General features: G+C 42.2%; 1 protein-coding gene across 4 annotated transcripts in view; it reads left to right on the forward strand.

The window, feature by feature from the left end:
- The window catches only part of LOC121579385 (DNA repair protein RAD51 homolog 3-like), a 34,385-nt gene that overhangs the window by 10,212 nt on the left and 8,766 nt on the right, over positions 1–15,407 (forward strand). For all 4 annotated transcript variants that reach the window (XM_041893948.2, XM_045224276.1, XM_041893950.2 and 1 more), the window contains 2 exons: positions 1,700–1,766; positions 2,123–2,183. In XM_041893948.2, the coding sequence (XP_041749882.1) occupies positions 1,700–1,766; positions 2,123–2,183 (128 nt within the window). The remainder of the gene's footprint in view (positions 1–1,699; positions 1,767–2,122; positions 2,184–15,407) is intronic.

Below are 15,407 nucleotides of genomic sequence, written 5' to 3' on the forward strand. Positions count from 1 at the left end.
TGTGTTGTTGTTTTTATCGCACTGCTTTGCTTTATCGTCTCCTGAGTGGCGCAGTGGTCTAAGGCACTGCATCGCAGTGTTAACTGTGCCACTAGAGATCCTGGTTCGAATCCAGGCTCTGTCGCAGCCGGCCGCGACCGGGAGACTCATGGGCGGCGCACAATTGGCCCAGCGTCGTCCAGGGTAGGGGAGGGAATGGCCGGCAGGGATGTAGCTCAGTTGATAGAGCATAAACGCCAGGGTTGTGGGTTTGATTCCCACGGGGGGCCAGTATAAAAAAAAGATGTATTCACTAACTGTAAGTCGCTCTGGATAAGAGCGTCTGCTAAATGACTAATATGTATGTATGTTATCTTGGCCAGGTCGCAGTTGTAAATGAGAACTTGTTCTCAACTGGTTTACCTGGTTAAATAAAGGTGAAATAAAAAATAAATAAATAAGACAAAGCTCCAAAAGCTGGGCCTAAAATAGTGTAGAGATATTGCTGTGACTCTTATGTGGATTATGTTAAAAATATTTGTTGGTCTGATGTGATTTAATAAGGAGCATCCAGACGCTGCACTTGATGAATTTATGAAATTACTTCTTCCAATTATTGATAAACATGCACCTGTTAAGAAACTGACTGTTAGAACTATTAAGGCTCCATTTGATTGATGAGGAATTGGAAAAACTGCATGGTTGAAAGAGATGGGACAAAAGGAGTGGCTAATAAGTCTGGCTGCACATCTGACTGGCTGACCTACTGCAAATTGAGCATTGTATTTGGTACAAGTAATTCCAAGTTCTAGACCTCAGCTGAATCTGGTAATGAATGGTGTGGCTGTTGAACAAGTAGAGGAGACTAAATTACTTGGTGTTACCATAGATTGTAAACTGTCATGGTCAGAAGATGGATGAGAGGTCTGTCTGGGGAGAAAGCACTCTGCTTTTTTGATACCAAACCACAGTCATGCAGGCTCTAGTTATCTTGATTATTGTCCAGTCATTTGGTCAAGTGCTGCAAAGAAATACCTTGTTAAGCTGCAGCTGGCCCAGAACAGAGCCACACGTCTTGCTCTTCATTGTAGTCAGAGGGCTAATATGAAATGCATGCCAGTCTCTCTTTGTTAAGAGTTGAGGAAAGACTGACTGCTTCACTTCTTGTTTTTATAAGAAACATTTAATGTGTTTGTAATTCCAAATTTGTTTTCATAGTCCGCTTACACACACACACACACACTTACCCCACCAGACATGCCACCAGGGTTCTTTTCACAATCCCCAGGTCCAGAACAAATTCAAGGAAACTTACAGTATTATACAGAGCCATGAGTGCATGGAACTCCCATCGTTTTATATAGCGCAAGTGAACAGCAAACCTGGTTTCAAAAAACAAATAAAGCAACACCTCACGGCACAACGCCTCTCCCCAATGTGCCCTACTTGTTGTGTGTATGTACAGTACGTGTAACTGATGCGCAGACACACTACATTTTAATGTTTTTAAATGTATGTCAATTGTAAAGTCTGTAGTCTTTTTCGTTGTGTCGGACCCCAGTAAGACTAGCTGTCGCCATTGTCGTCGGCTAATGGGGATCCAAAAAATAAATAAACAATATTGTGGAGGCAATAAATTCAAGCAATTTGTGAAAAGCGATAGGTACACTCCAACTTGGAATAATATAACTCTTGAAACTTCCATTTCCTTCGTGTTTAGGTCATTCTTACCAATCAGATGACTACAAAGGTTTGGAGTGGCCAATCGAAGCTTGTTCCTGCCTTAGGTGAGAAGGACTGTTGTGATGCACTGACTGTAGATGCTACAAATGATAATACCTACCTCCCCTTAAACTGTACATGAAAGTTAACAGGAACGGTTAGGGCCAAGTTTTACAGTACATTTTGCAATTCAGCCAGTCATATACCTCTCCCAATTTTTAAACCAACTCATTTACCATACTGTACCATTAGCTTTAGCCTGTCTGCCAATGGCTCATAAATATTGATTAGTTTGTGTGGCTGTGCTAAGTAACTGTCCTTAAATGTGAGCGCATTGATGATGCATGGGGTTAGGTTACTGTGATTGTAGACGTGGTTAACATGGCTCTGTGTGGGTGTCTGTGATCTTGTAAATCTGCAGGTGAGAGTTGGGGTCACGCTGCTACACAGAGACTCATCCTACACTGGGAGGGCACACACAGGTACTTTACTAACACCCCTTTACATGGATGGTCTCTGGAAGGAAGCCTACATGCTACCACAATGATGTGACCTTAACAGGGTTTCTGTTAGGAACATTTGGCACCGGACAACATGACCGGCAAGATTTACATTTACCTAACATTTGAGAAATTACTGGACATCCATATGCATTGGGTGCGTAACGCATTAGGGCGTCCACCCACGGTGCTCAAAATCACATGTATATTATTGTAATTCATCTTAACAGAATATAAATTAGCCTGTAAAGTTGTAATAAAGTAGAACGATGTTCTTATACCAACATGACGGGTTTTATTGAAAAGCAAAACATTGCCCGTTGCGTCTTCATCCCTGCTATAAATCATAACTGAATATCATGAAAAAATAAATAACATTTAGCCTAGAAGAACTAGTCACCTACACAGTAATAACACAACTTCAAAATATAATATTTGTGTAAATACAATCCCCCGACCTCAACCCAATTGAGATGGTTTGGGATGAGTCGGACGGCAGAGTGAAGGAAAAGCGCCCAACAAGTGCTCAGCATATGTGGGAACTCCTTCAAGACTGTTGGGAAAGCATTCCAGGTGAAGCTGATTGATAGAATACCAAGAGTGTGCAAAGCTGTCATCAAGGCAAAGGGTAGCTATTTGAATCTCAAAATATATTTTAATTTGTTTAACACTTCTTTTTGGTTACTACATGATTCCATGTGTTATTTCATAGTTTTGATGTCTTTATTACTATTCTACTATGTAAAAATAAAACCTGGAATGAGTGTGTACAAACTTTTGACTGGTACTGTGTGTGTGTGTATATATTGATGGTGCCTTCGCAAAGTATTCAGACCCCTTGACCTTTCTACATTTTGTTATGTTACAGCCTTATTTTAAAATGGATTTAAAAAATAATCCTCATCATTCTACACACAATACCCCATAATGACAAAGCGAAAACAGGTTTTGAGATTTTTTTTCAAATGTATTAAAAATAAAGAAACATACCTTATTTACATAAATATTCAGACCCTTCGCTATGAGACTCGATTGAGCTCAGGTGCATCCTGTTTCCATTGATCATCCATGAGATGTCTCTACAACTTGATTGGAGTCCACGTGGTAAATTCAATTGATTGGACATGATTTGGAAAGGCACACACTTGTCACAGTTGCCAGTGCATGTCAGAGCAAAAACCAGGCCATGTGGTCGAAGGAATTGTCCGTAGAGCTCCGATATAGGATTGTGTCGAGGCACCGTTCTGGGGAAGGGTACCAAATAATGTCTGCAGCATTGAAGGTCCCCAAGAACACAGTTGCTCATCGTTCTTAAATGGAAGAAGTTTGGAACAACCAAGACTCTTCCTGGAGCTGGCTGCCATGCCAAACTGAGCAATCGGGGGAGAAGGGCCTTGGTCAGGGAGGTGACCAAGAACCCGATGGTCACTCTGACAGAGCTCTAGAGTTCCTCTGTGGAGATGAAAGAACCTTCCAGAAGGACAACTATCTCTGCAGTGCTCCACCAATCAGGCCTTTATGGTTGAGTGGCCAGACGGAAGCCACTCCTCAGTAAAAGGCACATGACAGCCCGCTTGGAGTTTGCCAAAAGGCACCTAAAGGACTCTCAGACCATGAGAAACAAGATTCTCTGGTCTGATGAAACCAAGATTGAACTCTTTGGCCTGAATGTCAAGCGTCACATCTGGAGGAAACCTGGCACCATCCCTACGGTGAAGCGTGGTGGCAGAATCATCATGCTGTGGGGATGTTTTTCAGCGGCAGGGACTGGGAGACTAGTCAGGATCGAGGCAAAGATGAACGAAGCAAAGTACAAAGAGATCCTTGATGAAAACATGGGGCGACGGTTCACCTTCCAACAGGACAACGACCCTAAGCACACAGCCAAGACAACGCAGGAGTGGCTTCGGGACAAGTCTCTGAGTGGCCCAGCCAGAGCCTGGATTTGAACCCGATCTAACATCTCTGGAGAGACCTGAAAATAGCTGTGCAGCAATGCTCCCCATCCAACCTGACAGAGCTTGAGAGGATCTGCAGAGAAGAATGGGAGAAACTCCCCAAATACAGGTGTGCCAAGCTTGTAGCGTCATACGCAAGAAGACTCGAGGCTGTAATCGCTGCCAAAGGTGCTTCAACAAAGTACTGATTTTAAAGGGTCTGAATACCTTTTTTTTAAAACTGTTTTTGCTTAGTCATTATGGGGTATTGTAGAGGGGGGGATTTAAAAATATATATTTTAGAATAAGGTTGTAAAGTGGAAAAAGTAAAGGGGTCTGAATACTTTCCAAATTCTGTGTTTGTGTATTTAATTAATTACGTGGCTTATTGATAACTGTTTCCTACTATAGGCAGTTGGCTGCCTAGTGATTGCAACACTAACTCTGATGTGAATAGTTGGCAGCTGTTTTCATTTCCAAGTGCTACTGAATAAGGTCAACTGAATTGCACCAATTGCGCATGATACACATCATTACTCTATTCTAGTCTATCAATCCATTCCAAGTCTTTATACTATACATGACACGGGCAGCATATGTTGATCTTTCCTATGACGGCAGCAGAACTGCTAGGACCTCACGAATACAATTTGCCTCTAATTTACTTGCGTTTGTGGCAGACCTTGGCCTGCTCAAAGTGAGCCGCTGCTTTTGGGAAATCAAAACTGTCCAACTCCTTGGCGCAGCTTGCGATGCGCAGTAGCCTTGTTACTTTGTCCTCAAGAGGCCCTCTTTACTCTGTTTTGGAGAAAAAATCCTCTCTCAGCGGGGCACAATGGAAGCTGGGATAATCAACACAGTTTTTGCCAATGTTGCCCAGTCGGGGTATACTTAGCATCTTTTGCTTAAGTAAAATTATTTAAAATTAATTTTCAAGCAGCTTGAGGATTTATTAGCCTATTAAGTGTATATATGCCCTTGAAGTTGGAGCACATCGACTGGTACACTATATATATATATATATATATACAAAAGTATGTGGACACTCATTCAAATTAGTGGATTCGGCCATTTCAGCCACACCCGTTGCTGACAGGTGTATAAAATCGAGCACACCGCCATACAATCTCTGTAGACAAATATTGGCAGTAGAATGGGCTTACTGAAGAGCTCTGTGACTTTCAATGTGGCACCATCATAGGATGCCACCTTTCCAACAAGTCAGTTCGTGATGAATCACGCTTCGCCTTCTGGCAGTCCAACGGACAAATCTGGGTTTGGCGGATGCCAGGAGAACACTAGAGTAAATCTTAACACTACAACATACAATTACATTCTAGACGATTCTGTGCTTCCAACTTTGTGGCAACTGTTTGGAGAAGGCCCTTTCCTGTTTCAGCATGACAATGCCCAGGTGCACAAAGCAAGGTCCATACAGAAATGGATTGTCGAGATCGGTGGAAGAACTTGACTGGTCAGCAGAGAGCCCTGACCTCAACACCATCGAACACCTTTGGGATGAATTGGAACGCCGACTACGAGCCAGGCCTAATCTCCCAACATCAATGCCTGACCTCATTAATGCTCTTGTGGCTGAGTGGAAGCAAGTCCCCGCAGCAATGTTCCAACAGCTGGTGGAAAGCCTTCCCAGAAGAGTGAAGGCTGTTATAGCAGCAAAGGGGGGGACCAAATCCATATTAATGCACATGAATGAGATGTTCGACCGGCAGGTGTCCACATACTTTTGGTCATGCAGTATTTCCATCAATGAAAAATGCATTATTTTGCAATGGACTTTTTTGGGGTCCTGGACAATTTGGCCAGCAACAATTTTTATCGGGTTTATTCTTTTTTTTTATCGGCTAAAAGCCGGCATTTACCGGCTAATGTAAACCCTGGTTCCAAGGAGCTGTTGTTTCTGATGACGCATTAACATATTTAATAGTCGACAAGTTGTCAGAGGATAAATGTTTTTTAGCTAACCCGCTTTCGGCCATCTGGACCAATTCGGGTAATTTAAGTCTCGAGACAGGACGACACCATTTTGAGAAACTGTTTATCTGTTTATCAAAGATTGGGGGAGATGGTGAGAACACTGGGTGGCATCCTTACCCTTTTTTAATAAAAGCAAAATGAGTGCTGTATTCACATCGCTCCCAAATGAACCTTTGTGAACAGCTGTTTATCATTTCGAGCAATAGTGGACCTATTCCAAAATGTTAAATAGACCTCAGGGGGAATACCATCCCATCTAGATGATTTGCCTTTTATTCATAATGCTCTTGAGTTCGTTGAGCGATTTGGGCTCCCAGCGAGGCAGCTTCCTCTGAGAGAAGAGGAGTTCTTAACTATTTTAGAAAGGACAGTCTGGTTTGGTGTTGATTTACAATCAGAGGTGTACAGTTGTTTACAGAAGCGGGATAATCTTTAATTTGGGTTCTGATAGTAATTCCCATGTTTCAGATACAGTAGTTGCTATTTTCTAAGCAGCTTGAGGATTTATTAGCCTATGAAGTGTACAGTGCATTCTGAAAGTATTCAGACCCCTTGACTTTTTCCACATTTTGTTACATTACAGCCTTTATTCTAAAATTGATTAAATTGTTTTTTCCCCCCCTCCTCAATCTACACACAATACCCCATAATGACAAAGCAAAAACTGTTTTTTATAAATTTTTGCAAATGTATTAAAAATAAAAAACTAATCACATTTACATTTGTATTCAGACCCTTTTACTCAGTACTTTGTTGAAACACCTTTGGCAGCGATTACAGCTTCAAGCATTCTTGGGCATGAATGCTACAAGCTTGGCACACCTGTATTTGGGGAGTTTCTCCCATTCTTCTCTGCAGATTCTCTCAAGCTCTGTCAAGTTGGTTGGGGAGTGTCGCTGCACAGCTATTTTCAGGTCTCTCCAGAGATGTTAGATCGGGTTCAAGTCCGGGCTCTGGATGGGCCACTCAAGGACATTCAGAGACTTGTCCCGAAGACACTCCTGCGTTGTCTTGGCTGTGTGCTTAGGGTCGTTGTCCTGTTGGAAGGTGAACCTTCGCCCCAGTCTGAGGACCTGAGTGCTCTGGAGCAGGTTTCCATCAAGGATCTCTGTACTTTGCTCTGTTCATATTTCCCTCGATCCTGACTAGTCTCCCAGTCCCTGCCGCTGAAAAACATCCCCACAGCATGATGATTCTGCCACCACGCTTCACCGTAGGGATGGTGCCAGGTTTCCGCCAGACGTGACACTTGGCATTCAGGCCAAAGAGTTCAATCTTGGTTTCATCAGACCAGAGAATCGTGTTTCTCATGGTCAGAGTCCTTTAGGTGCCTTTTGGCAAACTCCAAGTGGGCTGTCATGTGCCTTTTACTGAGGAGTGGCTTCCATCTGGCCAGTCTACCATAAAGGCCTGATTTGGTGGAGTGCTGCAGAGATGGTGTCCTTCTGGAAGGTTCTCCCATCTCCACAGAGGAACTCTAGAGCTCTGTCAGAGTGACCATCGGGTTCTTGGTCACCTCCCTGACCAAGGCCCTTCTCCCCCGATTGCTCAGTTTGGCCGGGTGGCCAGCTCTAGGAAGTGTCTTGGTTGTTCCAAACTTCTTCCATTTAAGAATGATGGAGGCCACTGTGTTCTTGGGGACCTTCAATGCTGCAGACATTTTTTGGTACCCTTCCCCAGATATGTGCCTCGACACAATCCTGTCCCGGAGTTCTACGGACAATTCCTTCGACCTCATGGCTTAGTTTTTGCTCTGACATGCACTGTCAACTTTGGGACTTTATATAGACAGGTGTGTGTGCCTTTCCAAATCATGTCCAATCAATTGAATTTACCACAGGTGGACTCAAGGATGATCAATGGAAACAGGATGCACCTGAGCTCAATTTAGAGTCTTATAGCAAAGGGTCTGAATACTTATGTAAATAAGGCATTTTCTTTATTTTTATATACATTTGCCAAAACTTCTAAACCTCTTTTTGCTTTGTCATTATGGTGTATTGAGTGTAGATTGAGGATTTTGTTTTTATTTAATCCATTTTAGAATAAGGCTGTAACAAAATGTGGAAAGTCAAGGGGTTAGAATACCTTCTGAATATACTGTATATGCCTTTTTGAAGTTGGAGCACATCGACTGGTATTTCCATCAATGAATAAAATGCATTATTTTGCAATGGATAATATTTTGGTACTGGACAATTTGCCCAGCAACTTTTTATTTATTGGCTTTTAATTTTTTTTATCGGCCAAAAGCCTGCATTTACCGGCTAATGGAAACCCTGGTCCTTACATGCACAGAGATTTCTTCTGTTTGTCCAACCAAAACAATTATCATAACGGATATGGGCAATTTTCTGGATACGATTATGATCAGAGTATTTTTTTTGTGGTGATCCGTGCGCTAACATGCATCTTCCTTATGTCAGTCATGTGCAAGGTTCTATGTGGTCTAAATAACGGGAAGGTTTGCCAGTCTGTAAAGAGAAGAGGGCTGTATGTTGATCCTGCTGCTCTGATTGGATAGAGTGAAGCTGTATTTCTCTATCCACTTGCTTCATAATTTCACCCGTTGACTTTTCCTTGCATGTTTTCGGTCTGATCATTTAGATTGCTGCTGCGATAAATCACATGGCGAGGACGTTTGCTAACAATGTGCATAATATCTAACAAGCAGAGTAAGGGTAGGGGGAAGAAAATATTAAACGCTGATGCGCAATCTGACTGAGTGACCGCAAAATTGGCTGCCCGCTGCAATTGAAGACACACACCCCTCCGCGCGCTGCTCCTAATCTGAAGCTGTTTTGCAGTGAGAACGTGCAGGGAGGTATTTTGCCAAAATCTACTTAGACATATTAAAACACTTCAGTTTTTTTCTTATCACGAGTATCATCCGATCCGACTATCATTTCATTTTACGAATACGAGTATGGCCATGTCGTCGGCACACCCCTGAAATGATCAGTAGATTTTAGGGAAATTGGTGTTATTTCCTTCGATTGATGAATTGCCTGGGCCAGGTGTTCCATGGATAATAACTATAGCAAAGGAGAAATCGGATCGCCTTGTCTGCTGCTTCTAGTGATTCTGAAAGGAGCAGGTATTGCCTATTATAACTATGGCTAAGGGATTGGCATATTATTTTAATCAGATGAATGAAATTGGAGCCAATTCCCAAATGTTCCAAGACAGACCAGAGATATGACCATTCTAATCTATCAATCTTTTTCTGCATCGAGCGATAAAACCGCCCAAGGAGCTGTTTCTGATGAAGCATTTAAGATATGTCATAGTCGACAGGTTATCCAAGGATAAAGTATTTTTTTAGGTTGAGTCTTAACTCGATGGATGGCAAATTATGCTCTATTTTATCAATAAATTCAGTTCTGTCTTGACTTTGGAAAGAGTAATAGCTACAGTGAGGGGAAAAAAGTATTTAATTCCCTGCTGATTTTGTACGTTTGCCCACTGACAAAGAAATGATCAGTCTATAATTTTAATGGTAGGTTTATTTGAACAGTGAGAGACAGAATAACAACAAAATCCAAAAAATGTATGTCAAAATGTTATAAATTGATTTGCATTTTAATGAGGGAAAAAAGTATTTGACCCCCTCTCAATCAGAAAGATTTCTGGCTCCCAGGTGTCTTTTATACAGGTAACGAGCTGAGATTAGGAGCATACTCTTAAAGGGAGTGCTCCTAATCTCAGTTTGTTACCTGTATAAAAGAAGAACAGAAGCAATCAATCAATCAGATTCCAAACTCTCCACCATGGCCAAGACCAAAGAGCTCTCCAAGGATGTCAGGGACAAGATTGTAGACCTACACAAGGCTGGAATGGGCTACAAGACCATTGCCAATCAGCTTGGTGAGAAGGTGACAACAGTTGGTGCGATTATTCGCAAATGGAAGAAACACAAAATAACTGTCAATCTCCCTCGGCCTGGGGCTCCATGCAAGATCTCACCTCGTGGAGTTGCAATGATCATGAGAACGGTGAGGAATCAGCCCAGAACTACACGGGAGGATCTTGTCAATGATCTCAAGGCAGCTGGGACCATAGTCACCAAGAAAACAATTGGTAACACACTACGCCGTGAAGGACTGAAATCCTGCAGCGCCGCAAGGTCCCCCTGCTCAAGAAAGCATATATACAGGCCCGTCTGAAGTTTGTCAATGAACATCTGAATGATTCAGAGGAGAACTGGGTGAAAGTGTTGTGGTCAGATGAGACCAAAATCGAGCTCTTTGCCATCAACTCAACTCGCCGTGTTTGGAGGAGGAGGAATGCTGCCTATGACCCCAAGAACACCATCCCCACCGTCAAACATGGAGGTGGAAACATTATGCTTTGGGGGTGTTTTTCTGCTAAGGGGACAGGACAACTTCACCGCATCAAAGGGACGATGGACGGGGCCATGTACCGTCAAATCTTGGCTGAGAACGTTCCCTCAGCCAGGGCATCGAAAATGGGTTGTGGATGGGTTTTCCAGCATGACAATGACCCAAAACACATGGCCAAGGCAACAAAGGAGTGGCTCAAGAAGAAGCACATTAAGGTCCTGGAGTGGCCTAGCCAGTCTCCAGACCTTAATCCCATAAATCTGTGGAGGGAGCTGAAGGTTCGAGTCCCAAACGTCAGGCACGAAACCTTAATGACTTGGAGAAGATCTGCAAAGAGGAGTGGGACAAAATCCCTCCTGAGATGTGTGCAAACCTGGTGGCCAACTACAGAAACATCTGACCTCTGTGATTGCCAACAAGGGTTTTGCCACCAAGAACTAAGTCATGTTTTGCAGAGGGGTCAAATACTTATTTCCCTCATTAAAATGCAAATCAATTTATAACATTTTTGACATGTGTTTTTCTGGATTTTTTTGTTGTTACTCAGTCTCTCACTGTTCAAATAAACCTACCATTAAAATTATAGACTGATCATTTCTTTGTCAGTGGGCAAATGTACAAAATCAGCAGGGGATCAAATACTTTTTTCCCTCACTGTACCTGGTCTGAAAGTGTTTTTTTGAGAATGGTCTGCAGTTAACATTTCCAATTCTGACATCTTCTTTAACTGTGATTTATTCAACCCAGATGCAAAATAGAGGTGTAGATGAGAGAAAATCGATTCAGGAGAATGTTTTATGCTTGTTTGATAGAGCCTGACCAATATGGGATTTTTGGATCCGATTTGAGAGTGAAATTATTCACGATAACGATCTACAGTATCTGCTGACATTTTTATTATTATAGCTGGAATTTAAAAAAATTACTTCTGTGTGGATTGTGCTTAAAGCAGCCCTACAAAGATACTCAGAGCTGATTTTCTTACAGTTGAGGAAAGAACATTAATATACAGTGGCTTGCGAAAGTATTCACACCCCTTGGCATTTTTCCTATTTTGTTGCCTTACAACCTGGAATTTAAATTGATTTTTTGGGGGGTTTGTATCATTTGATTTACACATGCCTACCACTTTGAAGATGCAAAATATGTTTTTGTGTGAAACAAACAAGAAATAAAACAAACTTGTGCGTGCATAACTATTAACCCCCCCCCTTTATAAGCTTGGCACATCTAGCCACTGGGATTTCAAGTTGGATGGGTTCCGCTGGTGTACAGGAATCTTTCAGTCATACCACAGATTCTCAATTGGATTGAGGTCTGGGCTTTGACTAGGCCATTCCAGGACATTTAAATGTTTCCCCTTAAACCACTCAAGTGTTGCTTTAGCAGTATGCTTAGGGTCATTGTCCTGCTGGAAGGTGAACCTCCGTCCCAGTCTCAAATCTCTGGAAGACTGAAACAGGTTTCCCTCAAGAATTTCCCTGTATTTAGTGGCATCCTTCAATTCTGACCAGTTTCCCAGTCCCTGCCGATGGAAAAACATCCCCACAGCATGATGCTGCCACCACCATGCTTCACTGTGGGGATGGTGTTCTCGGGGTGATGAGAGGTGTTTTGGTTTGCGCCAGACATAGCGTTTTCCTTGATGGCCAAAAAGCTCAATTTTAGTCTCATCTGACCAGAGTACATTCTTCCATATGTTTGGGGAGTCTCCCACATGCCTTTTGGCGAACACCAAACATGTTTGCTTATTCTTTTCTTTAAGCAATGGCTTTTTTCTGGCCACTCTTCCATAAAGCCCAGCTCTGTGGAGTGTACGGCTTAAAGTGGTCCTATGGACAGATACTCCAATCTCCGCTGTGGAGCATTGCAGCTCCTTCAGGGTTATCTTTGGTCTCTTTGTTGCCTCTCTGATGAATGCCCTCCTTGCCTGGTCCGTGAGTTTTGGTGGGCGGGCCTCTCTTGGCAGGTTTGTTGTGGTGCCATATTCTTTCCATTTTTTAAATAATGGATTTAATGGTGCTCCGTGGGATGTTCAAAGTTTCTGATTTTTTTATAACCCAACCCTGATCTGTACTTCTCCACAACTTTGTCACTGACCTTATTTGGAGAGCTCCTTGATCTTCGTGGTGTTGTGTGTGTGTGTGTATATACTGAGATCATATGACACTTAGATTGCACACAGGTGTAATTTATTTAACTAATTATGTGACTTCTGAAGGTAATTGGTTGCACCAGATCTTATTTAGGGGCTTCATAGCAAAGTGGGTGAATACATATGTACGCACCAGTTTTCCGTTATTTATTTTTTAGAATGTTTTGAAACAAGTTATTTTTTTTAAATTTCACTGTCCATTACATGAAAATGTCCATTACATGAAATCCATTTAAATTACAGGTTGTAATACAACAAAATAGGAAAAACACCAAGGGGGATGAATACTTTTGCAAGGCATTGTAAGCACCACAAAATTTAGGAGCACCAGAAATACTTTTATTTTAAATGGAAAAACTGTTACTGTAGTCAAAGAAGGATAAACTGCATGGATTCCAGCAAAAAATGTGCCTCTGAAGACTGAGCTGCCTCATGCTAGCCAGTTGGAAAACAACGACATAGGTCCCTACCCCATTGAAGTTTAAAATGGTAAGGGTTAGGGTTTAGCGTAGGGACGTCCCAAGGATACCGGATAGCACTAACCCTTCGTGACTGGTGTCAAGTACTCTCACACAGCTAGTTAGCTGGCTAGATGGGGGTGGCGAAACGTGAATTTGGACCAGTCCCTGACAAGTGACAACCCATACATCAAAACGTAGCTACGATGCGCAACTTTCTAATCTGCATATTATTATTTTTTGTGTCCCTGAAAACATTTGAATGACAGAGCTTGAGGAATACCCTTCGCAAAGAGCAAATATAACACACCAGATTTCACAGGCTTCACTAAAGGGCTGTAACGTTACCACAGAGTTGAACGTTCTTAGCATAGCACTTGCTTTACATTTGGGCATAGCATCCCTTTTTTGTCACGACACCCAACACCCTACCATGACACTTCACGTAACAGTAAATGGCCAGTGCTTATTTATTCATTTATCTTTTATTTTTATTTTTTATATTTGTTTAAATATTGGTCAATCGATAAATCGGTCGGGCCCTGTTTGAGTAGAAAGTTTACTCGTTTGCCTTTGGATTATGTGCTCGCCAGGCATCAATGAGGTTGTAATCAGAGTATATGTTGGAGAGCCTTGGTTGCATGTGGATTGTAGTTGGTCTTATTAGATTTGTCCCGCATGTCTAAAATGACATTCATGTCTGTCCCAATCAATGTTCCCTCAAAGCTGCGTGCAGCTGCCCGGGGACTGCCGCACAGAAATATCAGCCCACAAAGAGAAGCACGAGATTGAACTTAACTCAACTTTCTAGAGTAGTGGTCACCAACCGGTTGATCGTGATCGACTGGTCGATCTCCAAGGCATTCCTAGTTGATCACAACATTTCTGTAAAAAAACCAACAACAAAGCCTTGTGTTCCTATTTTATTTTCGTCTCTAGCTGTTTGCGGTAAGTGCACCCGATTCAGCTGCCCTGCGCACTGGGTAGGCAAACTGTTGCCATTTTGGACCATTTCATGTGTCTGAAGGTACAAACTCTGCCTTCCTGGCGGGCCCAGTGGGCAAATCAAGTGCACTATATTGCTAATAAATGGATTAAGAGCTATTGCTCCTACAGCTACAGTGCACTCCACTAATATTGGCACCCTTGGTAAATATGAGCAAAACAGGCTGTGGAAAAAGTATTTTATTGTTTATCCTCTTGGTCTTTCATTCAAAATATTCACAATCTAACCTTTAATTAAAGTAAAATAATTATTCATTCAATAATTTGTGCAACCTCCCTTTGCCAGGAGTCTTCTCCTATAATGAGGTTGGAGAACACATGGTAAGGGATCTGAGACCATTCCTCCACACAGAATCTCTCCAGATCCTTCAGATTCCGAGGTCCACGCTTGTGGACTCTCCTCTTCAGCTCATCACACAGGTTTTCTATGGGTGGGGAACAGCCAATGAGACCCATGGGGCGGCGCACAATTGGCCCAGCGTCGTCCAGGGTAGGGGAGGGAATGGCCGGCAGGGATGTAGCTCAGTTGGTAGAGCATGGCGTTTGCAACGCCAGGGTTATGGGTTTGATTCCCACGGGGGCCAGTATAAAAAAATAATAAAAAAATAATGTATGCACTCACTAACTGTAAGTCACTCTGGATAAGAGAGTCTGCTAAATGACTAAAATGTAAATGTAAAATGTCCTGTTTTTTGTTACACATCCATGGGCTTATCAAGATTAAAAATAACAATTGATATGAAAAACATTGACAACACTAGCTATTCTCTCTTGGAATTTGAAAGGCTTAAATTGTCCTATCAAACGTTCCAGCTGTCTTGATCTCCTAGCAAGAAACCATATTGACATGGCAATGCTCCAAGAAACACACCTGCTCCATAAGGACGCACATAGAATGCAGAACCATTTGTACAAACTGGCTGCTTTTTCATCAGCCCCAAACAAAACTAAAAGGTGTAATCATAATAACACAAACTCCAAATCACCATCTTTGGTAAAGGCGAAGACAAAGAATGCAGAATCACTTTCCTTAAATGTATCCATAATCGAAAGAAAATTGCCTTTTTAATGTGTATGCTCCAAATTCATATGATCCTACATTTGATTCTCTGAACAGCATATTGTTAGAATTAACGGAATTCCATCAGGTTATTGGGACCAATTTTCCCTCAACATTCTGTCCAACTTCCAGCGTGCGTTTACTGTGGACACTGAGGCTGTACCTGCTTTAAGTTAGTTTTAAGTGGCCATGTAGGCGACTGTGGTTATTTGATGATAATGTAGCCCTACCAGAGTGGCCTACCACCAAAAAC

This window comes from Coregonus clupeaformis, chromosome 13 (genome assembly GCF_020615455.1).
Source record: "Coregonus clupeaformis isolate EN_2021a chromosome 13, ASM2061545v1, whole genome shotgun sequence".
NCBI lineage: Eukaryota > Metazoa > Chordata > Actinopteri > Salmoniformes > Salmonidae > Coregonus > Coregonus clupeaformis.